The sequence below is a fragment of the Emydura macquarii genome, unplaced genomic scaffold (assembly GCF_026122565.2).
Source record: "Emydura macquarii macquarii isolate MOO-44397 ecotype Brisbane River unplaced genomic scaffold, CSIRO-AGI_Emac_v2 contig_2768, whole genome shotgun sequence".
NCBI classification, from domain to species: Eukaryota; Metazoa; Chordata; order Testudines; family Chelidae; genus Emydura; species Emydura macquarii.
The window spans coordinates 41,453,138-41,479,004 of NW_027132905.1; the positions used below are offsets into that span (position 1 = coordinate 41,453,138).

The following is a 25,867-nucleotide window of genomic DNA, read 5'->3' on the forward strand; positions in this document are numbered from 1 at the left end:
GTTAAAATGGAGTTCAGGGTGAGACAAGGGAAGTATAGTCCTGCTTCAAGTGTAACTCTCAACTCATCTTAAAGATGGAGGTGCAATCAGCACCTCCATAATGTTATTGATGGCCCTTACCTGATCATTGACAAATTAGAACTCAGAGAACAAAAATGATAGTGGGACTGACTAGAGAGGAGAGACTAAAGCTTCTTCGTTGGGTGTGGGAGACTCCCTTTGCAATTTGCTGAAGGATGCAAACCCTGAGGAAGAGGAATAACAGGAATGGGGTAAGTAGAAGTAAAGGGATGAAGCTGAGCAAAGGAAAATAGGCTTCACATCACAGAAAAAGCATCTTACAGGTAAGAAGACCCAAGGGAAGTGGTGGAAAGCCTAGTGCTTGAGTCATTTAAAACTGCACTGGATAAAGTTATTGCAGGGACCAAAAAGTCATTGGCAGGGGTAGTGGACTACATGAGCTAATAGAATGGAAAGAAGGTAGTGTGCAAGCAGGGAACACACTCCATTCTAAGCCAGCTGTACAATGGCAGTGCAGTAGCATAGGAAATTGTACCAAGATATAGGAACTAAGATAATCAGGACAGGGCCCACTTTGAGCCACACCTTTGACTGGTGTAAAGCAGCTTAGCTCCACCGCAGTCAAATAGAGCTATGTCAATTTACACTGGCTGAGGATCTGTCCTCTATCTTTTAGTTGAGCCATTATTGTAAATATAGAAGTATTCATATATAGAACATACGGTGGGTGATTAATATGTAAGTGACTTCAGCTCAACTACCACAGTGATGTATGAATTAAAACAAAGTAATAGTTTTTGTCTAGAAATAGCAGTACCTCTTGCTGTCTGATGTGGTTTTCTTGGTGAGGGGGTTGTTCCATTACCCAGCAGATGTTTACTGGATCCAAAAAACAAAATGATGATGGAAATGCTTTTATTTATACAGAGGAATGCCAGTGATTCATTGGTGACATTCTTAGATGACAAGTTATCTGATGAAGGTTTGGAAGCTGCAGATGGAGGTAAATAGCACACTGTGATGAATGTAAAACATAAAATTTTACAGCAGGAAAAATGCATACCTTGGCTGTCTTAGTTACATGACATTTGGAATCAGGGAAACTTCCCCCAGGAAAAAGCTCATTTTAGAGATAAGCTCCCATTTCCCCCCCATCTTCAGTGCTTGCATAACACAGCATACATGAAGAATGTAGCCAGGGATGAGTCTCTTCTTTCAAACCCCTCTGATGTTATACACATTAGAAAGTTATTTAAATACAAAAAATGACACTTGACAGCAAGACAAACCATGGAACATGAACAAGTCCTTTCGTTTATATATCCAAAGCTATTGAAACTTCACACGGGTGATCCATTTTTAATCTAAATCCAGACTCCATTAATACAAGTGAAGGGTTAACTGGTTCTTAAATGATCCACAATGATCTGGATCATCTTGGCTCCAAGACATTCTACCCAAGATTTTTCCCCCCCTTTTAATTCTCTTTTGGAGCATCATATGCTTGATAAATGGTTTAATACTAAACTCTTGGAGGAGAATTTTTCCAGTGATCAAGTCCCAGTGTCCTACTTTCTTGCCCAACCAATGGTAGCAGCTGATTTACAAATGGGATTGTTCTGCTGACAGCTAAACATAAAACGCTGAAGACGAGGGGATCATACCTAGCAGAAACTGAAGTCCTCATTCAGGGCCTTTGTTAGTGCCTAAGCCTAATCCTCCAGGAATAGGTAGTCAGAATTCTTTCCTTTTTCTTCACGATGCAGGTATAGGTCCCTTCGTTAATTGCATTGGCAATAATGCTCATGTGGTCATCATTTAAGGTGAAGTAACCTGGATACGAGTATTCCAGAAGTTCCTTGTCTTTATACCAGCTGTCATAAGAAAAATAGTGAAAATTAAACATATCACATAGGTCAAAGTGCATTTAATGGGCCTGTCCGTACAAGCAAAACTTTGCATTGGGTTTGTATCATAGCACAGACAAGACCATATTATATTTAAGAGGCACTGTCAACTTGACATGTAGGGTCAACTTTTCAAAAGCTTCTACCTCCTAGGGACTTAGTGGCAGTTTCAGACATACCTAACGCCCACTGAAATCACTAGGAATTAGGCAGTGGAATACCTTCTGAAGCTCTGGGTCTACGGTCCTGTCTACACTACAAAGATAAGTTGACCAATGTTAGGTTGATTTACAGCCACCCCACTAATTACTGCACTGGATGATGTTCACACGACCCTCCTTGTGTCAGTGGTGTGCATCTTCACCAGAAGCACTTCCACTAACCTAAGAGGGGCACTGTGGGCTGCCCCCCTGATGGGTCCAGCCACTCAGCTCTTGGGTGGGGGAGGGGGGCAGCTGGACACAGCCAACCACTGATGTAAGGAACACAGGGTCTACACTGACACTGTGTTGCCCTAACTATACCGACATCATAAAGCCACCTTAACGAGAGGTATAGGGCCTAGGGCGGCATAGCAGGGCCGTTACACTAGTTGGGAGGAGCATTTCAGTGTGTGCACCTCTGCTGTTTTGTCGATAAAAGCTGACTTTTGTTGACAAAACTCTGTAGTGTAGACCAGCCCTAAATCACGTAGGCCCCTACGTCCTAGTTTCGTAAGTCAGTTAGACCCACAGGTATTTAGGTGCAACTGACAGGCGCCTACAGGGTTAGACAGCAGTGGATTTGAGACTAAGTTTCCAGGGATAGGCACTTAAGGCCAGATTTTCAAAAGCACCCAAACAAGTTAGGCACCCAATTCCAACTGAAGTCAGTGGGATTTAGGCATCTAAACTGCTTAAGCATTTATGAAAATAGTACTAGGTATCTATCTGCATTTTTAAACACATTTGAAAATTTTAGCCCTAGTCAATTTTAAAAATGAGTAATAAGTAGATGCAGATTCTCCTCCCATTTGAGTCCTACTGCCAATATTTGTGATTTTAGTTATGTTATTTTAAAAAACAATTCTCTGACCCTCTAGCTATCATGTTAAAGACCCAGACAAACAGGGGAAGCAGTAAAAATGAACTATACAAAACCCTGTCCTGTGCACACAAACTAAAGATTTTTTCCCCTCTAATCTTTCAGTTATAGTCATTTTAGATGTTCCTTGCCACAGTAGGTTGAAAGAAGTACTAATTTATATATTCATCAATTTAAGGCCAGATCATTAGTCTGACCTCTGGTATAACACAGGCCAGAAGAATAACTTTCACATTTCCCTAGGGATGGGAGTTATTCTTCCTACTGTATAAGTGAAGTAGATTGGGTCTCTTTTATCATGGCTTATCTATCTTTTTTTTAGCTCTAGTGTCAGACTCTGGGTTCTTTAAAAAATTTAAAACCAAAAATACCCATGTGCAACATTAACTTTTGCATTCTCATAAATCAGCAGTAAAGCATCCCATACATAGTAACAACAAAAAATAATCAACCCCACCAAAAAACCCAACCCTCATCCTCTCCAGCTGCCCAAGCAGCAGATTGGGCGCTGTAACGTCCTCTGCTGAGTTAAACTCTGCATCGTATACATCTATATTGTTTCCTTGTGCTCTCCCCTCTGCTTGTCTGTTTTCTTGTGTCTTGTACTTAAATTATAAGTGCTTTGTGGGAGGGATTGTGCTTTTGTTCTGCACACTACAAACAACATATTGACATTTTAGTGGCTATAGAGTCCATGGATTAAGGCCATGGGTCTCTGAGTAAACTGCTACTCTGTAGTATCACTTCTATAAGGAAAAATGTCCTGAACACTTTACTCCAGTGAAATCTCTTCTCCCTTAAAGAAAAAAAAATCCAGACCATTATTTCTGGATGTCCAGTATCAGCAGTGAAGTTACGCACTATTGTTTTGTCTGTAAAATGCAGCGTCCCAAATGATTGGAATGGGGGAAGAACACTTACTAAACTTTGCCTTTTTTATGAATAATCTTTTGTCCACAGCGGAAGGTGACATTCCTGCCTTCAGGAACGATCTTGGTTTTTGTCCTGGGTGGGGGAGGAGTCGGAGCTGCTGTTGGAAAAGGGAATTCTGTCCACCAGAAGGAGAAAAAAAATAGCTAAGTCAGTTTATCCCCTTCAAAAGCATTTCTGAGGAACAACACTGCCTTTTAGATTTTCTTTAATGTATAATATTTCTGTAAAGCTTCCACCTAAGTGAGCAAGTATTGGAAAGACAATCATTTCCATACACAAACATCTTCTCTGTGCATTTAAATGGCACAAGATGGAAAGTAGGCCGCCTATGTCATCATTACAGCCTTGCCACTCCTTGTAAGAGTTGCTCATATTTTGGGAGTCAGAGGGGAAGAGGAGGGTTAAAATCCTAGTTCCTGGATTCACATGAGAATCTCTGCAGGGAAACAGTTTTACGTAAACTATGATAGAACAGCAGTTCAGTGACAGCTAAGACATATTTGTTATTAGATTTAACAACCCGGCCCCAGTCTAAACACTTGCGAGCTACACAACTCAAGTGCCCTTTTTCCTTTAATCTAGGCTAACAAATATGTTCACACTACATTGTAACTGCTTTATGGTACCTGCTAATAGGCACAATTGACCTAATGACACCTAATCCACAATTCAGCACTAACTAAAGTTCCTGTGCTATCCCCTTGGCTTGAATCCTTCAGAGTCAGGGTATAAGGGTGCAGTTAATGACATTTTTTCCTCTCTCCTCGTCTCAGATAAGATGGGGGAATAAACAGGAATTTGTGTAACAAAGCAACTGCCAGGTTCCAGATTTCCAAAGTTATGGGTTAGGTATAGAGGGTCAAGTGCAGAGCTGATGCAGGTAGTGGAAATTAGACATCAGTAATCCAGAAAGAGCACAGAAAGATACTCGGTGAGTGGACAGCCACATGGGTGAAAGACAGACCAACACACATCTTGCTTTAGTTCACAACTTTCCCTCTTCTTGCCCCATTAGTGTGTAAGTTACACCACACATACCTCATCTCTGAATTTGGCCCTCAAGGGGATCTTATAGGAAAGCAGTCCCAGGCAAATGGAACAATTCTTGTGTGTTCAGAAACTCTAAAGGCCTTAGGGAAATTTGAACAGAGAGGAGGAACACTGACCAGGACAGAACACTTCCAGGCTCTAGAAAACATGTCCTGTGTCTGGTACTTGATCATAGCTGAAATGCAATATGCAAAGTATCATTGTACTGCTTCACTATCAAAGCATGGGTTTTGAGGGCATCACTGATTGCTGAATTCTTTGGTCTGGAATAGGATCTTGTCATTTGTCACTAACACTTATTCAAATAGCTCATTCTATTTAACATTGCCCCTCGGACAACTCTTCTGACTCCTAACCCTGAAAAAGGAGCTGATACCATAGCAGAAGTCACAGCTGGATGGACAGTGCTTTTTCATCAGCTTCCTGCGAGTCTCACAGAAACCTTTGCGAGCCCACGATGGACATGCGAATAGTCTGTCTGTGCAGCCTGAAATGAAAGGACACAAAGCATTAAAGGGACAAGTGCCAGTTCTGTATGTGAAAGAAAAAGTGATGTGCAGCAAAATGACATTGGATCACATTGCCTCAGCCTGATTTGTTATTCTAACCTGCAGGGTTTGGGCCAGGGTTAGGAATCAACCTAAAATAAGAACATAATGTAAATACAGGAAAGTGCCTGCTTCTCCATTAACAACAGACACGCAGTGACTGCACTAGGCTGGACAGTCAGTGGAGCTGTGACAATTTGCACTAGCTGAAGGTCTGACCCCATTGACTTCAATAGAGTTGTGACACCAGCTGAGGCTCTCTGACCCCTTATTTCTATATCCCTTAGTGTCGGTTGGCATACAACGTTCCAGTCTGGCATTGACTGCTGTGCAGTGCCATTCTGAGCATTGTCTTGGTAAGCATACTCTTGAACAAAATACTGGTGAACAAGTGAAGCTAGCGCTCCTGCATTTCAATTTGGTTTGTGAGAAGGTCGTGCTTTGGTCATGTTGCCTTCTCGCTCTGTAAATATGCCTTAGTCCACGACTTCTGGGAGTGATTGACAATCTTTCATTTTCTGTCTTCATCCCTGCATGTGCCAGTCTCTTCCCGAAGCAGCTTTGAATTTAGCAGACATGCAAATGCCAGTGCCAGTGCCAGCCATGTCTCCTGATCCATAAGTCGGAGGTGCTGAAGAGCAAGATTTATGGGTGTTATGTTAAAAGGTAGTGTTTGCTACTTTACTAATGGAGGCAGTTGCTAACCTGACCTGGCAGATAATCTCTCCCAGTTGAAACTGGAATTGAGACTAAAGGGGCAAAGCAAGTTAAGGAGCCACCATGTGAATGGCCATATAGACTGACCCCAGAAATGGTCACAAATCTAGGCTTGGGCACACTGCTGGAGCAGAGTAAGGAACCATGCATTGCCAGGGCTTCAGCTCTGCTTGTTCTGTGCATTCTGAATACTTTAGTTTTCAGGCCTTTCAATTTCAGGATGCTCACCTTATTCTGCCTTGCCTAGACTCCCACCGACCTGTTGGTGTAGCATGAGAAGTCATGTAACATAGGAGTGAACTTGCTGGCTGCAGCTCCAAGGCTGACTGGCGAAGTACAGAACGTGCCAACCAAAACCTCTTCCTTTGTGAAATGAGAGCCCAGTCTTGCCGGGTGCAGAGCACCCAGCAATTCTCATTGAAGCCATGATAGCTGTAGGGCAATCAGTGCTTGTCAGAATCAGGCCTTTAGTCTGATGTTCTTTACGCTAACAGCAACAAGCAACAAACCCTTTCCTCTCATCTTACCATAGAGTCGGTGAATCCCCCAGATTTCATCCTGGGAGATGGTCTTTTTCCCAGTTAAAGTGGCATTTATGTGCATCAGGGCATTGGAGTTCAGGGAGTGCATGAGTCCTAGGGCATGTCCAATTTCATGAGCTGCTACATGTACGAGGTCTGTAAGCCAAACACCTGGGAGAGGAAAAGAGCAGCAGCAGAAGTTACACGGCATGGTTCGATTTGCTAATCTTAAAGCATAACCTTGGGTTCAGCTCAGTCAGGAAGCAATTTCACACTTTGGTCTGAGGGTTAGGAATTGTTATATCTACCCTGGGGATTTGCCCCAATTCCATCTCTGGTGCAGCTGCAGTGGATATTTGCACCAGGGGCTCTTACCCTGGTTTCATGCACTGCAAACAAACTGGTTCACACTGAAGAATTCTATCAGCATAGCTACATTGATCAGGGGCGTGAAAAAGCCACACCACTGATTGATGTAACCCCCAGTGTAGATACAGCTATGATAATGGAATAGGGCTTTCATCCACATAGCTGACAGTGAGCATGTCTACACTATGGAAACTATCCACCATAGCTCTGCTGGCATAACCCCATAGTGTAGACACAGTTTACACTGATGGAAGGGGTTATTCCATTAGTGTAGGAACACTGCCTTCCTGAGCAGCGGTAACTATGTCGACAAAAGCATTCTTCCATCAACATTACCCCTGGTGCAGATGCAGCTAAATCTGCATAGCAGTGTAAGTCAGGGCTGTGAATTTTGCATATCCCTTATAGCTATATTGACATAAAAGTTCAGTTTTTTGTTTAGGGAAGTGGTGTTCCTATACTGACAGGAAAATCCCTTCTGTCAGTGTAGGCTGTGTACACATTCTGGAGCTACGCCAGTGTAGTCTCTGTAGTGGAGACATATCCTAACTTCCCCGAATGTCCCCATATCAACAAGCCATAAGTAATTCCTCTCCATCATTGGAGTTGACAATCTTTCACTTACGTGTAGGCTGTTATGGTTTTTTTTGTGAATTGAAAATAGTATGTGTTAGTGTAAATAATGTCAATATTTTAAAAACCTCCTAGAGATTGTGAGTGCCTAATTCGAGACACTGTAATGGGACCTGATTTTCAGGAATAATAGAGCATTGCTCTCTGAAAAGTCAAGTCCCTTTAAGATGTTGCAAGTTGGAAACCCAAACACTACTCACTTAAAAAAATCTTGGCCTAGATACATATGCACCAATATGTAACATGCGCACACAGAGAGAAAAGACCATTTTAAAAAGATTCTCCCTTCCTACTTTTTTTGGTTTAAAAAAAAGCAAATAACCGAACTTCAAAGAAATACAACATTTGCCCTTTAAAATGAAATGGGGTTGCTGATTAGCCAGGGACCATCTGCTTGTAATCTAATGTTACTTTAAACATTGCTTTAAAAAAAAAAAAAAAAAAAAAGTAACCAAGACATCTTTAGGTGACCACAAGCTTGAAAATCACCACGTATGCAGGAAAGCTGATTACAGAGGATAACAAAATGTAAACAACCATGCCAAGAAATCAACGTAACATACCATGGTCCTCCCCAGAGAGAGCACAGTTGCTGGGCTGAAGCCAGTCCCAATTATTTGTAATGTGGTTGGAACCCACTGAATTACCTAAAGGGCTGGGCCTGCCACCAAAACCGGAATATTACATGGCTGGAATTCAGTCACATGACAGCAATACCAACAGCCTTGGAAACACAAAATCACACTACACTTTTCTGTCATCTCTCCCAGTATTGGTTAAACAGTGAGAAAATCTTCACCTACATAAAGACCTAAGGCCAGATCTTGCTCACCTTACACCAAGAGTCCTATTGAAGTTGCTGGAGTCTTTGTGTGAGGAGGATGGGTAGATATTGGCCCCTACATCAATAAACCCCTGATAATCAGAAAGTTATAAATTCCATTCTGTCACAGCCTCATGAAGTCAGTAAAGCCTCTCCTTACCCCTCATTGGTTGTCCTTCTGCAGGGACAGTGGATATTAAAGCAGTCTACTAGCAGCAGGTTCATCACCTCCTTCCACACACAATGAGGAAAATGGATCATGGTTGGAAACATTTCTAAAGGCTTGAACTGATGAGGGTGAAACATTATAAGTAGGTAGCATGTACCAAGTTGGTCCAGCAAAAGTAGTATCTATCTAGAAAAGAATGGCTCCTGCATACTTAACTATCACACTGGTACTGTGTCTCCATAACAACTAGAGATGGGTTCGACATCCCCCTTCAGTCTGGAACCAAACTTTGCAATATGGGTCCATCTTTAACAGCAACATACTCTATTGGAATCTATCTTGTGAACCTTTTAAGAAGAGCAAGCAACATCATTGGGGAAAATGCAATAAATCTCTTGGGAGAACTAAACCCTCTCCAAGACAAGTTACTAACCCTTTTTCCAGCTGAATCGAGTGTTTCCCAATATCCAATATTCATGGTCATCAAAGTGGATTTCCCCATTTGTGGGGAAGAAAGCATGGGCAAGCTCCCCTGTCGTCCCATCAAAACAATGATGGATGAGTGACTCCAGGCAATCAGTGTGGTTTATGGAATAGAAGCCTGTGAAAGAGTGTACATAAAGTGAGACTAGTCAGTATGTTCTGTCCATGCACATATGACGTAAACAGGAGAGCGTCTCAGGGGCATACTCTAAAACATGTAAGTTTTCCATCCTACAGATGCATAGAAGGAAAAAACAAACATGAAGAGATAGTTAGCAAAGCAGATTGAATAACACAAACCAGGTCCAGCTCTGAAGTGTTTGGGGCGACATCGGATTTAGGTGGTCTCCAAAAGACACAAGTTAAGCTGCCCTTCAGAGAGGAGCTAGGAGTTCCTGTTTCAACAATACATGGAAACAGTGACTTTTTAAATCAGGGCATTAAAGAAGAGGCAGTGACCTGATCAATCTAACACTAAGCCTAGGCATTGTGTGCACACCAGCAAGCACAGCCCAACATGCCCACCTCCTGTCACATGAAACCACTTTCCCTATCCCAATCCCAATGCACTAGATCTCTACCCATTCTGCTCAACACTGCTTTCTGCACCCCTCTAAGGCGAGATGTGAACTTTGACTCAGTCATCTAATACAGCTTGGATTATTTTGGTCTGTCTTTGCTACTGCAAATGCCTTTCACTCTTGTAGGGCTATGCCCATCATCAGTACAGCCCACAAGCCTGTAGCATCTGCTTAATCCAGGTCTTCCACATGGAAACACACAGGGGAGTTAGCTTAGTGACTGAGGCAATGTCAGACTCTCCATTTTTCCCCTGGAGTGAGCCCTCCCATGTCTGCAATGGCTGTCTACTTTCTAGAGGACTATTGATTCTGCTATTACTGACAGCTAGGAGAGACTCTGCTATAATGGCGACCTAGTATTTTGGGCATTGGCCTGAGACTCAGGAAATCCAGGTTCTGCTCCCGGCGCTGGCCGGAACATCAACTTGCCTCGCTGTGCCTCTGTTTCGCCCTCTGTAAACTGAGGAACTTTGTAAAGTGCTTTCAGATCTACAGATCAAATATGTAATAGAAGAGCTAGGTATTATCACCATCCTCTCTAGTGATACAATGATCGTTAGGCTGAGACCCAAGTCTTTATAGCAGTGCCCAGGCCATAATTTGAACTCCTTTGCTGAGCTGCTACTACTTAGAAAGTTATAACCACTTTGCCTGTAATGAACATCCATCCAAGAATCTCAAAGCTCTTTACAAACACCTCTGGGAGGCAGATAAGTGTTATCCCCATTTTAAATCTGGATTAAACAGAGACATGAAGAGGTTAAGTGACTTGCTCCTGACCAGGGTGCAGAACCTGGCTCCCAGGCCTGCACTGTAGTTACATGTCATGCAGTCCTTAAGAGGTGCCTACTGGATGGGGCTCTGGAGATCATACGTGGCAGTGTTTTGCTTTCTGTTAGGCAAGACCCCTGGGGAAATGGATCATCTGCTTTCAGGTGGTGTCACGCAATAGCAGCATGAGCAACATGTTGTGAAACAATGGAAACTTCGCTGAAAATCCTGAAGACGCTGCAGTCTGCACAGGAAGGAGTTATGTCTCCCGTAGGCCATAAATCCTGAGAGGAATTTACATCTAGAATGTGAAACTAACCAGATGACCCAGGATTAAAAATTGCATTGTGGTTGCCCAGGGCTGAGAGCTTCAGAAAGGCACCCAGTGAATCCACATAGCTCAGAGGGGAGAAAAGGAAATGGCTCAGCAAGATCGGTGGAGATAAATGAGGAAGTGGGAGCTGAAACAACACCCCAGTGTGCAGCTGAGTCCTCGAACTTGAAGGTGAGGCCTGGTCCTGCATAGGATTGTACAGTGGATGGTAAGAAAGGAACCAAAGTTAAGGAATAACTAATAGGATTTAAAGAATGGTCTGAAGTACATGGAGAGGTAGCAGGGCGGGGAGAGAGAATAATAATATCATCTAGCTCTTGTAGAGCACTTTTCATCTGGAGATCTCAAGGCACTTTACAAAGGAGGCATTATTATCCCCATTTTACAGATGGCAAAGCTGAGGCACAGAGAGGTGAAGTGACTTGCCCCAGGGCACCAGCAGGCCAATGAAAGAGCTGGGAATAAAGCCCAGGTCTCTTGAATCCCAGTCCAGTGTTCTATCCACTAGGCAATGGTGCTAGCCTGGAGGAGAAGCTGTATTGAATTCCTCTTCAGTTAGTGTGCTTGTACCTGTAAGAGCAGCTCAGATACCATGGGGATGAGTGTAGTATGTACAGGTAGGTCAAGGGTAGACAGTGCTCTGCCTGAAGAAGAGAAGTAGGAAGAATACTACTAAAGTGTTCTTCCTCCCGGGGCACGTGGAGTGCTGCTAGGACTTCTTTATATTAAATAAAATACCAGGAGGCATCTTGGATTCCAGTTAGTGCACTGGACTGGGATCCAGGAGAACTGTGTTCTATTTCAGGCTCTGCCACAGACTCACTATGTGACTTTGGGCAAGTCACTTCACTTCACTTTGCACCTCAGTTTCCCCATCTGTCAAATGGGATAATCCTGCTTCAGAGGGGCATTGTGTGGTCTCATTCTTTGCTCTCTGAGCTCTCTGTATAGCAAGTGCTAGGGAAGTGCTAAATACTATACCCCTTCCCTTGCCAAATACACTGAAGTAGATTCCTCCCAGAGGGAAGGCAGGTGCAGCACAGGTCTGAGGTTGCAGCACCAGTACCAGCCACAGTGGGTGTGGCCCAGCCCGCGCTGTGGGGAGGAGCATTCCAGCTGCATGACCCCTGGATCGTGCCAAAAAAGTTCTGCAACCAGATGCTCCAAGGAACACACGCCCCCTTTTGGAGACAGAACATACCCTGGTGCCAGAGCCCACTCTTCCTTTAACGCAGGACCCCGCGGTCCTTGCAGACCTACCTATTTTCAAGTCACTGTCCGAGCGGGATGGCACCTCCTTGAAGCTGAATGGTGAAACGTCGCTCCACATTCGGAAAGCAGCCGCCAACCCCTTCCGCGTGTCGCTCTTATTAATGAGGTTTCTCGGGAAGGAAAGGATTCTACAGAGACACAGACTGACTTAAGACAGATCCCAGGCTGTCCCACTACATCCACTGAAGGGGCTATTGCTGCTCACCCGGAAAGGTTCCCATCTTAAGAGTTTTGCTAAACTAGATTATGGATCTAGTCCAAAACCCACTGCAATCAGAGAGAGCCTTTCCATTGACCTTATGGGTTCAGAGCAGGCCCTATTTGCAAAACAGCTGATAATTTAGTTACGGTGATTGGTAGAAGTTGGTTGGCTCCCCCACGTACATATAAATGACTGGTGACTTGGCCATATTTCAGTATAGGTAATTCCGTCCTTCCCTAAAATCTGCTTTCCCAACTGCTTGCACTGATTCAGCTGGGTACAGCATTCTGCAGTTCCTCCCCAATCTCATGTGTGATGTTGCTGCATGCTGTTAAAAGGACTATCATATTCCACCCCAGAAGCAGCTGCACTGCAGTAGCTGAGGAAGTGATTCCTGTATATACCAGCCATATATGATATAGTATACATGCAAGATACTCATTATAATAGGTGATAGAACACCCGGGAAACACATAAAATGTGCTGTTTGATACTGAAAGTAATTACCCTCCCACAAAATTGTATTGTCTAGGAGATAGACTAAGGCTTTGTCTATGTTGGGGGACTTACTCCAGTTCCAGCCAACAGCCCCCGGTATAGCTGCACTAGTGCAAACCAATGGTGCAGACTGTTAAAACCACTCTTTACACCATGGGAGCTTGTCCCTGCTCAGAGTGGCTTATAGCAGTTTACCCTGACTACTGTCGTGGTTTGCACCCAGGCAGCTGCACCAGTAGCTGGTTCTAGGGCAAGTCTCCACTGTGGACAGGGCCTGAGTATCTTCTCATGTAGTTTGGTTGCTTTGTAAGTGCTCTGTAGGTCTCCCTCCCAGCACACCCCAAGTGAAGCTGAAGGTTTGATTAGCCAGTTTGTTGTTAACCCTCCTTAACTGGTGCAAAGAGGAGGTACTACGACACTCGGTGGGCACCAAGTTAATGACTCAATTCTTGCCCATGCTACAGCAGGCTCTGATTTGTCATAGCTCTGCTTAGTGGCTGAAGGGAGCAGCATCACTGGTTATTTGTTGGGGGTGGAGGGGGTGAAAGAGGCTTGTGGGAAGCCCCCAGCCACAGGCAGCTAGAGCCCTACCCCTACTGCCTCCAGTAGATCAAATGCAAATATAACTGCATTCTCCTTCCTTTCTTGTTTGTTAGAGACTTTCCCATCCATTTCAGTTCAGTCTGGATCAGCCTCCCAGCTGGAGCTGGAGAAAGACCCTCCTTTGCCCCAAATCCCACCCCCCCAGTGCAGCGTGAAGGCTGAGACCAGCATTTCCTGCTGTCAGAGGCCACTTTCAGGTCTCTGGGAACAACATTAGACCTTCCTCTGCTAAGCAGCTGCTGCCTTGGAAGATCACTTCAGACAGGCTTGCTGTGTTATAAAGGGGTGGTTGTCACCACATATTGCATTGAATAAACATTTAACCACCTCAAGAGTTCCCAGAAGGGCACCCCCCCACTCTCAGCAAGGATGTTAACAAGGGGTCTTTCTTCAACAAGTCCTAAGGACTCCCGCCAAGTCTGAGGTACAAACCACATCCAGATCCTTGGCCTGCTGCCTGAGGTTCACCAGAATAGCAGGGTCACACCTGCCAGTCCTTGGCTGCCACTGGAGGGATTCCCTGGGCATGCTTGCGCTACGCTTACTGTGTCTGAACTCCTGCTAATGTGCCTCAGAAACATTCAACAGGCCCCAGCCAGCCAGCCAGCATGTCTGTATACTGCTCCTCTGCATCCCAAAGAGGCAAAGCATCTGTCAGAACATTGATGCCATCGTCCAGCATGCTTGGCCTGCCTCATTGATGTGCATAGCATTGGCAGGCCAGAAGCTATACATCCATTGGTGACTTCAGAGGGTATTTTGCTTAAGGGCCGAACACTTCCTAATTACAGTTACTGCAACAAAGCCGGAAAGTAACAAGAAATGCAGAATTAAACCAGCTGAGGATCTAGCCTGACTTTGGAGCTATGCCAGCTCACAGAAGCAGAGAAGCTGGCCTACAGCTTTAGGATTGTGTTATTTCAGAGAGCATTGTTTTGATTCATGTTTGGGGTGTGCTCTCCTGTTGGAGTTTATATGACATATTGTGCCTTTTGTGCAGAGCCATTTTCTCCACTACAACCTGGTGCAATGTCACCAAGTCCAAGGACATGCACCAGTTTATGCCAGTGGTGAATTAGATCCCTTATCTTTTGGTTCAACAGATACTTGGTCTTTGAGCTACTGGAAGAGGAAGACTGGCTTATTTCATAAAGAAAAATATCATCATGGTACATTTATATTGCTCCCTCCCCTCCAGAACAGATCTTCACTCACTTTACAGCTACAAAGTGCCACAAAAATACAGCCACCGCTACAGTGGAGCAGTGCGGCCAGCTGGCATGCAGCATTCTGGACAGTCATGTTTGTGAGTGGGAAATCTGGCTATCAATATGGAGGTGAACCTCCATTCTTATGAGAAGTGCCATGTAATTCTACCATCCTACGAGACCTTGGTTTTTAGGGTCTAACGTGAAAGATAAAGTTCCACCTCTGCCACAAGCATAAAGGGTTTTCAGAGGCACTTGTGCTGGACTAACTCTGCTCCAACTGAAGTCAATGCAAATTTTACAATCAATTTCACTGAGAGCATTTCAGCCAGTGCTGAGCCCGCCCAGAGTGAACTGGGACCAAATTTATTTATCTTGGAGGGTTGAAACCCCGTGGTCCAAGGGAATTACAGGTTTGTCAACCCTGAATGCATTCCAGTCAGTACTGTATCCAGTGGAAACTTGTAGGTTTCTGCAGGCTTTAGTAAGCATCATACCATGAATGGCATCCCATGCATTAGCTCCTTATATAGTAAATCCTGCCATAAGCATGTTCCATACAACCCATGGGAGACCTAGCAGTATTTGTGTGAATAGAACCTCCTCTAATGAGTCTCGATGACTAAATTGTGCCAAGCTGTCCACCACTCACAAGCAGTTTGGTTAGTGCAAGGATCCATAGGAGGAAACATGAGTGACAAAGAGATAAAGCAAACATTGCAGACCCAGCACATGCAGAATTAACGCGCATTCGTACCTGTAGGTCAGATTGAAGTGGTCCCATTTCAGCTGCCCCGGTGTGAGCGTGTATCGTTTTCTCCGCGTATGGGGTCGGTGTGGGAGAAATGGGCCTTGGAGAGCTAATGCACTCAGTCCCTGAAGGCCAGGCGATAAGGTGTCTTCCTTAAAAGACAAACAGGAGGTCAGAGGAGATGGAGCGGCTCCAGCAGCATGCCTAAACCTACCCTTTTAGGGGAACTTGTGTACATTGGTACCTACTTGTGGGTGGGAGATGAGCTAGATGGGAGCTCATAGGCTGTTTGTGTCTCTGACATCTCTTGGCTGGATTCTCTAGTCTGCTAAGGCCACTGTAAAGTAGAAAGTCAGTAGAGAATTTCCCCTTAACGAGGAAACTCCACTGGGAAAGGTGGCTTCACCAACTACCCCCAGTCCCTGGTGTAAGTTCTTGAGACAGGGAACACTCAGGAAAGGGAGCAGAGTTCTCTGCTCTGCATTCTAGGAGACCTTACACCAGTGGTGTAAGTCACAGACTTGCCTCTAGCCCAGAACGAGGGTTCTGTGATTGCCCTTCTCCATCCAAATGTGGGTCCGCTGGAGTGGAGAATCAAAAACCTGGGTGTTCTCGCTTCATTTCATTTTGCCAACTTTCTCTACCATCATCCCCATGCGAGATGAAACATTGGGTGGGTGAGTGAGTCAAGCAGGCAACGGTTTGCGCTGGAGCTCTGTATGAAGTTGGATTGTGGACCTGAGACTCCCTCAAAGCCATCCCTTGAGTTTGCTGCTGTCCCCCACCTGAGTGGATTAGGCACGAGGCCTGGCTCATTAAAAAACAAAAAGCCTTTTAGTTTTGGCGGCAGAGGGGAAAGGATGGGGTGTGACATAGGTCCCAGAAAGCTACTTTCTCCCAGCTCTGCCTCCTATGCTCAGGACTGTGTATTTACTGCATGTCTTTGCTGCAAGGGTATCAAAACAACAAAAATAAAATATATTAGCACTACTACTAATTCTCAAATGGGGCTTCATCCTTACAGTGCCTGTGTGTAGAAGGCAAGAATCATCTTCACAGGAAGGTGCCAGGGCCCAGAGAAGTGAAATAATAGACCCAAGGTTACACAGCAAGTTTATGGTGGTGGCAAGATAGAACCCAGGCGTGCTGACTACCAGTCCCTACTCTAATGACTAGATAGCACTGCCTCCCCATTTGCTAACATTGCTTGTCAAAAGGCAAAGAGACTCCATCCTAGCTAGGAACCAGAGTTGCTTCAGTGTCCACCAGCCAGGGTCCACCAGCTATAGGTTATCTGGCTTCTCTCCCTTGTCCCAACCTTAGGTTGAATCCTAACTTGGAAGCACCACTTGTCTTCACTGGGGAGACAGGCCTCACGCCAGCTCAGCTGTGGGTCTGACAAGGATTCCTGTTCTCTGGGGAGCTACTGAAAACCACTGAATTCTTTAAATGTAAGGACTTCAATGTAAGGCCTCATCCAAGAGACGAAAGGACAGTAGCCCGGGTGAGCCCTCCACCATAGAGTCATTTGTGCCAACCCCTCTATAAACCTTTTGCAGATGACCCACCATGGTGCTGGGGAGTTTTCTAACCCCACACTTCCCTCTCAAAGAATCCCCGAGGTCTCTTTCCCAGTAATCCTTTGTTAAGTTTGGACATTTGGTAAAGAGGTCACTATTTCTTAATGTTCCTGCCTTTGGTTTCAGGCGCAGCCATTGGGACTGGAGTGATGTTAGGAAACTGACCCTTCCCCATCTCCCTATGCTGTTTCTCCTCCAGCAATTCCTAGCTCTCCATTGCCAGATTCTGCATAGAGGCAAGAAAGGGAAGTTTTCCATCCTTAAGTGCAGTGCTGCCCAGTTAGCCGGGTGAAGGAGTGGCTGGCTTTTGAAGTATCAGGGATCGGTCGGTGTTGGGCACAGGACTGGGATAATAATTAATCAGGTACTTTGCTCTTCTACAGCACCTTTGATCCAAGGATTTCTAAGCAGTTCCCAGATGGCAATGAATTAAGCAAGTCCTTTGTGCCTGTGTTTTGCCTTAGCTGCTTTTCTTGAGGCAGGAGCAATCCCACTGGTGCCAATTCTCACTTACGCTACAGCCCTTTTATGCCACTCTGGCAGTGTAAGGAGGCCATACAAACGGGTGGAAACAACTCCCTGGGAATGCCTTGCACAGGGAGCCTCCTCGGTTGGTGTAGAGCTGTGTAAGGACTCCACCCCTGCCCTGCTCCCAGTCCTTGGAGGTTCTGACCAGGGTTCAGCTTGGACTGTTGTAAAGATGGGGCCCATTTTGAGGGTGTTCAGATCCAGGTGTTTGGTTTGGGACCAGCTTTACTCATTATAATAGAATCCAAGAAACACAAAAATATCCTAAAGGTGTGTTGGCCAATACACCTATTTCATACTGCCCACCTTCTACAATTATTGCATAGTCTACTTGCCCATATTTGTCTACACTAATTTATTTCATCGAGTTTCACAGAATTTAGTTTTTTCCTATTTATCTCTGTCCTATTCACAGATTCCCTTTTCCATTAGTGAAGCGCTAGTGCAGCTAGACCGCTTAGAACCAATTTCATAGAAGCAAAGCACTGAGCATGTGCAGCAGGGCACAACCGCTGCCAGCTGATAATAAATACAAACAGGAGAGGAAGCAAGAGTTGAGAGAGAGACTTTTCATGATGTGACAAACAGCAACATTAAATCAGCTCCTGGGAGCCCCTCATCTTTGCCTTAATTCCCCCTGAATCCCCCGTTTGCTTTGCAAGATCTCGCTAATGGGTGCCCCTAGAATAAAAATCATCTACCACAACAGCAGCTAATGGATTCTGTGGGTCCAGCACAAACTCCTACTTCAGGGACCTTCTGATCTCACAATAGCCCTGTCCGTGGAGTTCCCAGTAAAGAGAGCTCTACTGATCCAGCTGCTACAAAGCAGGGATATGCATAAGCCACATCATGCTGGGCTGTGAGAGCTGAGGTTCTCAAGGGAACTTGCTCTCGTCCCAAATTGAGAAGTTTTTCCACATGCAGGGTTGCGAGACAGAAACGCCAAGCCTTTTAGCTGATTCATGGGTTAGCTGTAGCAAAGAAAGCATTTGACATCTCTCCTGAAGTCTGGAATCAGCATCTGAAGCTAGTCTGAGTTCTTCATTTCCCTTTCAGCTCCTTTTCCAAAAAGGGACTCACTAGATAAAAGCAGATACTGGAGTTGACAAGCCAGCCATAAAGGAGTTTCTAGCTGACCTAGGTCACCCCATGAGTTTACAAGGGTGTCTCTCTCTCAGACAGACACACACTCTCTTTATTCTGTATCCCATTCCTAGCATTTGAGGGTTTGATCCCAACCCTACCTGAGATTTCTGAACTGCAGCTCCAACTGGATTCTTCAGAGTAGCCAACAAAACCACCAGAGGGAAAAAGCATAAAAATCCCACAATGGATTTATATCTACCACGCTTCTCCTCGTCAGATGACAGAAAGCCCTTGGTGCTGTCTGCAGAAAGTCCTTCCATTTGATCCACGTCTGCCTTTAATTTAAAAAAAAAAAAAAAAAAAAAGAGAGAGAGGGAGGAGAAATAAGGTATACAATTTTTGGACTATATTTGTAACCCTCCTGCTCACAGTTGCATCTGGAGCATTTGCGAGGAGCCCTGCAGTCTAACCACCACCAGTGGTTCCACAAAAAAAATTTTTTTTTTTTAAATGTAGACTTTACATTCAGCCTCTTTTCAATGTGCCAGGGATTCTAGTAGCCTCTGCCAAATAGTATCGTGTTACTTGAGCTGAAAGTTAGGGTTGGAGGAAGAACAGCAAAGTGAAGCAAGCTGGGATGAACATGAACTCCTTCATTTAACTGGCTAACTGTCAGCATGGGACAGATCTGCAGTTGTCAGCTTTATGTAATAAAAAGGGGGAGGGGAAGAAAAAGGAATCCAGAAGCCAGCTTCATGCGCTTGGAATGTTTCATGAGGGATGCTTAATGCTAGAAGAGCTGTCATTTGCCAGAGGCCATTGATAGGAGCAGAATGAAAAATGCAACTGGGGGCTGAAGGGAGCAAGAGCCTCTTTGTTTCAGAGATTTTGGTCAGCATTTGCAAAGCTCAGATGATGTTAAACACCAAATAATTCCTTACTGGAACTTGGCAAGTGAATCCCAAAGTCCTGTTGTGATTTTGTTTGGGAGTTTAAGTGCTAAAAGGGCAGAAAAGGGCAACTAAAATGATGAGGGTTATGGAAAAGCTTCCGTATGAGGTGAAATTAATAAGACTGGGACTTTTCAGCTTGAAAAAGAGATGAGTAAGGGAGGGTAGGATAGAGGTCTATAAAATCATGACTGGTATGTGGAGAAAGTAAATAAGGAAGTGTTATTTACACCTTCTCATAACACAAGAACTAGGGGGTCACCAAATGAAATTAATAGGCAGCAGGTTTAAAATTAACAAAAGGAAGTATTTCTTCACACTACGCACAGTCAACCTGTGGAACTCCTTGTCAGAGGATCAGGCTGTTGTGAAGGCCAAATCTATAATGGGGTTCAAAAAAAGAACTAGATAAGTTCATGGAGTATAGGTCCATCAATGGCTATTAGCCAGATGGGCAGGGATTGCTGTTTGCCAGAGGCTGGGAATGGCCGACGGGATGGATCACTTGATTATCTATTCTATTCCTTCCTTCTGAAGCACCTGGTATTGACCACTGTCAGAAGACAGGATACTGGGCTAGATGGACTATTGGCCTAACCCAGTATGGCCATTCTTATGTTCTAAGTGCTCAGTGATCTGGGATTGAGAGACAGAGATCAATCTTTCCAGAAGTGAGTAGTAGTTTTGGTTATCTTAATTTATTTTGAGCCTCAAATTGGGGACCTCAAAGGGCCTTGTTTTAAGAGGGAGGGTGGTTGAACAATCAGGTCCCTTTAAAGCACTTACAGCTGGGGATCAAAATCATTGGTTTCTATTGAAAGTCTGAGTCAGAAATTTTCTCATCTTGTGCCTGTGAATTTTTGGCCTTTTTGGCCAGGGCAGCCTTTCAGGATGAGGTGTTTGATCAGAAGTGGCTGTGAACTTTGCTATCTGGTTACAGCCAAGTATATGAGACTCAGGGCTTTGTGCAATTCTCCTGCTTTCCCAAGAGGATAAGCACTCACTGCCAGCTAGGGTAAAACAAAATCCTAAGTGACATTTGAAACCCTCAGAAAATGGAAGATTTTTCACTTTTGATGTGCGTGTCTTTAAAAATGATCTCATTTGAGACCAAAAAATCCCTCTCAGTTCACACCTGCAGCTATTACAGGCTGGAATTTCACATGCTTCCAGTGTGGAATTGACCATTTCCTGGGAATTTAGTGAAAAATGAAGTTTCTGGAGTTTTGAAATGTCCTGGAACAAAAGTGACAAAAACAGTTGTGTGAAATTTTACATTTTCCTCTCATTATTATACAAGGGACCCTTGAAGCAGCAGCATGTTTCACAAAGGGACTGGAACAGGGAACAAGTGGGGGGGAGGTGGGGTCGGATTGCGTTGCACATAGGAAGGGAGTAGCCAGCACAGGGAGCAGCATAGGAGACAGTACAAAGAATAGAGTCGGAAGGGGTGGTTAGAATTTGCAGGGGGAAGGAGAATAGCAGGAAGTGAGAGCAGAGACATAGCCAGGGACAAAGCCTTGAAGGCAAGGAAAAGCTTGAACTGCAAACTTGGACTGGCCCTTGGACTCTGGGCACTGACTAGTGGTTCTTGTCCAAAGAGGGTATTTCTACATAGCAGCTGGGAGGTGCAATTCCCAGCTCGGGTCGTTGTCCCTGCACTAGCTCTGCTCCAGCAAGCAACGCTAACCATAGCAGTGTGTCTGCCTGGATACATACCTAGGATGGGCGGCTAGCCCAAGCCACCACCTGTGTGGTCACAGCCATGCTGCTATGTTTAGCACTATAGCTAGTGCAGGTATGTCTACCTGGGCTGGGAACAGCACCTCCCAGCTGTAGCGCAGAGATGCACTGACGCAAATTGAAAATACCACTAGCAAACACATTTTCACTAGCATACGTGTGATAGCAACACGGCCCAGTGTGTCGGCCCTTTGTCATGCCAAGAAGCACCAATAGTGCATGAAGTGTCTCAACTCAATGTTCATCTGTCTAGGTACTTCTGTGTCCCCCACTACCAGAGTATTGAGCGTCTCTCGTTCTCCATCGTATTCATCCTCAGAACACCCCAGTGCTAGGGCAGTGCTAGTATCCCCATTTTACTGACAGAACACTGAGGCACAGAGACTAATCTCTGCTTTGCCACAGGTCACACAGGCAGTCTGTGGCAGAGCAGGGACTTGAACCCAGGTCTTCCAAGTCCCCTAACCACTGCGCCATCCCTCCAAGGAAAAGACCACATAGGCACAAGTCTACACAAGCTGGATCCAGAGTCCAAACACCTGTCAAGTTTGGAGGCGCTGGAGGCTTGCTTTGGCTCACTCTAGAGAATTATAGGGTTAGCTGCAAACTGTGGATTGGGTTCACATTCCAAAGAGTAGCGAAGTTTGGGTGGAGGGCTCTGATTCTGGATCCACTTCTCTTCTGAATGAGCTATGGATCGACTGATAAAGGATCACTGTGGAGACTGCTGGCTTCAGTGCATTGGTTATTCAAGAGGCTATTGAAGTTTAGCACAGCAAAGGCCCTGGACCTGAGTTGACAGAGATCCTCTGACATACAAGCAGAAATCTTGTTACTTTTTAGCCCCGCCCCGTCAGACCCCAGCTGGGTCACTGGGAACTTGTGGCTGCTGAGATGATTCATGACCTCAAAGCTGTTTAATGTCATGCTTCTGCCTGAAGTGGACAGGGAAGGTTATGGTTCTCCTGGGTGGGAAGTGGGTGACCAACATCTTAAAACCAGAAAGTGGTTCTTGGAAAGCAGGCGTCTTTCCTTGCTCACTCGTGGGGGAGGTGCTGCAGCAGTTTGCTCCCTGCATACAGCTCTGACCAGCTGCTGGCTGCAGGATGCTTTAGAACTTTCTTTTTCTATTCAAGCCAAATACTTGCTCAGAAATCAGCTTAACAGCCAGGCCAAGACAAATCTCAGTTACTATGGCAGTGAGCGCAGGGCCTGAAGGGTCAACTGAGGAAAGTTCTTATGCTGGTCTATTCACAGGTTTTATTTGGATGCTCCCACAGCAGTAAGGGATGCATACTCTTACCTCTGTGAGCGTTTACTACCCCTGAGAAACTCACCATCATGTCTGGGTCCTTTAGTGGACTCCTGAAAGATGCAGCCTTTCCAAGCAGTTAGCCCATTCGCTAAAGCTCTGCTTACAATTCATCTAGAGCAGTACTGCTCTTCTGTAAATACTCCCGGGATAGTTAAGACTACACAGGGCACAGATCCATTGGAACCTCACACCTTTGTTCCCAAAGCCCTTTACAAAACAATGCGAAGGGGTTCCCCACACAGTACTTGCTCTGCCTCAGTGGCTTCTTACATGCAGCCCTCAATGGAATCAGACCTTTCCCATAGCCTGCCACTTGCTCTTTGCTCTCATGTCCTGCTGCCGAGCTCTCGAGATTCCTTCCTGGGAGGCAGTGCAGACTTCAAGACTCCTAAGTTTTATTCCTGGCTCTTCCAATGGCTCACCGTGACCCCTCGGACAAGATACTCAGCCTCTCTGACTCTGCATCCCCACTTGCAGAGTAGAGATGATAATACTTCCCTAGTGTTGTCAGGTTTCTTTGAAATCCTGAGATGAAAGGGGTTACACAAGCGCAGAGCGCTGCTGTTATTAATCTACCATTCTGTCCAACATAGATATTAAATTCTCCAGTCTGGGTGCTTGGCTTGGATTACATGCCAGAATCGTCAGTCCAGCTATATTTGGACAGAAAATATTCCTAACAACACTGGCTTGCATCTCAGCACACAGTTATAATGAGTGGAAACACATCACAGTTAAGGGAAGCCATATGGGATGAGGAGGGAGAGAGAATCAACTTAAGTGCATCTGTTAACTATGCAGTGCTCTCCTCCCTGCACTTAGCAGCGCTGACTGGGAAGTGGATCTCATTTCAGGGGGCTGGTTCTTCCCAGCAAACAATCGGGGATGCATTTCCTAAGACCCTTTGTGTGGTTAACATAACATGGGGAAAGCTGCTTCCAAGTGACTTTGACCAAGAGACTGACCTCTTCAGAAGAACTAAAATTGTCACAGAGACCCCAAAACGTCAAGAATTGGGTCACTTGCCTGTGTTTTCTTTGTTAAAGGAGTAAGGTTTCTATATTTGCTCTATTTTTTTCATCCCCAGCTGCTGGTATATTTGTCTTGGAGCATTGCATTGTTCCATATCTAATGCACAGTATATGGCCACATTCCCACGTCCAGCTTTTAGCTCATAAAATAAACACTTGCGTTCATGTGGATTATTGTTTGTATTTCCCTCCTCCCCTGTACTTAGAGCTGTTACGTCGTCATAACATGGCCTCCTTCTGGACAATTTCCAAACAGATCTGCCTTTTAAGGGTTGAATTCACCCCTGTACAACAGGCTAGAACAAGGGTTATGCACCACACCAGTCCCATCTCAGTCCTCAACAGAGGGCTAAGGAACAGTCTCATGTATGTACAGCACCTAACACAATGGGAACCTGATCATGATGGGGGCCTATAAGAGCTAGCGGCCCTCTGCACAGGAGTGAATTACACCCTAAATTGAACAGTGCCATGGGACAGAACAAGAGCCTGGAACTCCTTTTATTTACCTATAGCACAATTACAGCCTGTGCAGTAGCAGGGCAAGCTTCCTCCACCTCACCCCATTTCTGGTCTTCAACTCTGTAGTGGAAGGCCCACCTTGGAGGTGAAAGGATAGGTCAGTTCTTGTCCTCAATTCAAGTCACCTTGGATGGCTCAGGGGATCAGCAGTGGCCTTTCACCTCCAGTACACCGGTCCAAATCCAGCCCAGGATGTTAGCAGCTGAATGGTATTTTCCTTGCATTGGCTGCTTGGTGGCCCAGCTGAAAAGAGTTAGTGGCTCTCAGTGAAGCTCTTAGTCTGCAGATCAAAAGCCACCTTTACATTTGGGTAGCCACGGAGGCATTCCTGCATGGCTACTTCACTGCCTCCGATGGGAATGGCAGAAAGAGCTTCTGTCTTGTAAACTGGCTACACCGTGTTATTAATCTGCTGTAGCACTAGGGAACATCACAGTCCAGTAGGAGAGAGAAAGAATATCTGACACCCCAGAGCTCCATCTCTGTGAACATCACGTTATTCCTCATCAGCTTCAGCTTATTCCTAGAAAAGGAAAAAAAAAAAAAGAGAGAGAGGTCTGCTGTTTAGAAAATGAGCTGAAAACAAGGTCTTCCTCCAGCTGGCAAAGGAGGTGGAATATTTTGCTTAAGGGTTGATTTGGAATGGCAGCTCAGAAGCATCCACTGTGGCCTGGCCCTACTTCACCAAAGGGATGAGGCCTTGATCCATGTCAGAAGCTCAGCAGTTGGTCATAGGCATGGTGTGACCAGCACTATGGGATTGAGAGGAGGCAGCAACATTCACCAGAGCATGAGGGAACCAAGTGTTGAAAAAGGGGCAGAAAACTGCTCGTCTGACTCACCCACTAGGATATAGTATTGCTGCTGTATTTTGGCATGCTACATTAATACTTTATCTGTAATTCTATACATGTACCAATCCAAAGTTACATTCACATGGAGGGAAGCTGCGTGGTCCAGCAAGCACAGAACTGGCAATAAAGGAGACCGGGGTTCTGTTCTGAGCTCTGGCTTTGGATGATTTTGGGCAAGTCACTTGGCCACACTGGACCTCAGCTTTGCTTATCTGTAAAATGGGGAGAATGGGCCAGATTTCCAAGGGGAATGGTTGGCTGTTGAGCACTTTGGAAACGCTGGCCCAATGACACACTGCCACATTTGGGATAGAGCAGCATGAATGGAGGGGAGGAAGGGGATAGAGGAAAATTCCCAACACCTCTAGAACCGCCATGGAATCTCAGAGGTAATGCCATTGAAAGCCCAAAGTTCTCAATGGGAAAGTAAACTATAAACAGACAACAGGCATGAAAATCCCAGTCAGCAACAAATTCCTAGGATTTTCTTGGGTTGTTTCTTTTTGGAGTTGGAAAGGGGAGAGGTAATGTAGGACAATTTGTACCAGAATAAAAATAAACATTCTTTCCCAGATAGTGGAAGATTCTGAAAAGACAGAAGAACAAACATTGCTAATCAGCACTGAAGTTGGAAATTCAGATGGAGAAGAAAAAACACAATGAAGCAGCTGCCCTGAAAAGAGCTACTCCACAATATCATCCTTTCGTTCACAGCATAAAAGCAATGAACAGCTAAGCCATCTGGCTGAGGGGGATGCATAATAGGCTACATAGTGAC

General features: G+C 45.1%; 1 protein-coding gene across 1 annotated transcript; it reads right to left on the bottom strand.

Moving 5' to 3' along the window:
* Positions 1-748: 748 nt before the first annotated feature.
* Positions 749-22,710, bottom strand: MMP23B (matrix metallopeptidase 23B). Its single transcript, XM_067566654.1, has 9 exons — positions 22,705-22,710; positions 18,833-19,009; positions 15,484-15,629; positions 12,204-12,343; positions 9,208-9,375; positions 6,787-6,951; positions 5,371-5,481; positions 3,933-4,059; positions 749-1,895 (listed from the first exon to the last, which is right to left on the bottom strand). The coding sequence occupies exons 1-9, from the start codon at positions 22,708-22,710 to the stop codon at positions 1,721-1,723; spliced, it is 1,215 nt and encodes a 404-aa protein (XP_067422755.1). The 3' UTR covers positions 749-1,720.
* Between the last annotated feature and the right edge of the window lie 3,157 nt (positions 22,711-25,867).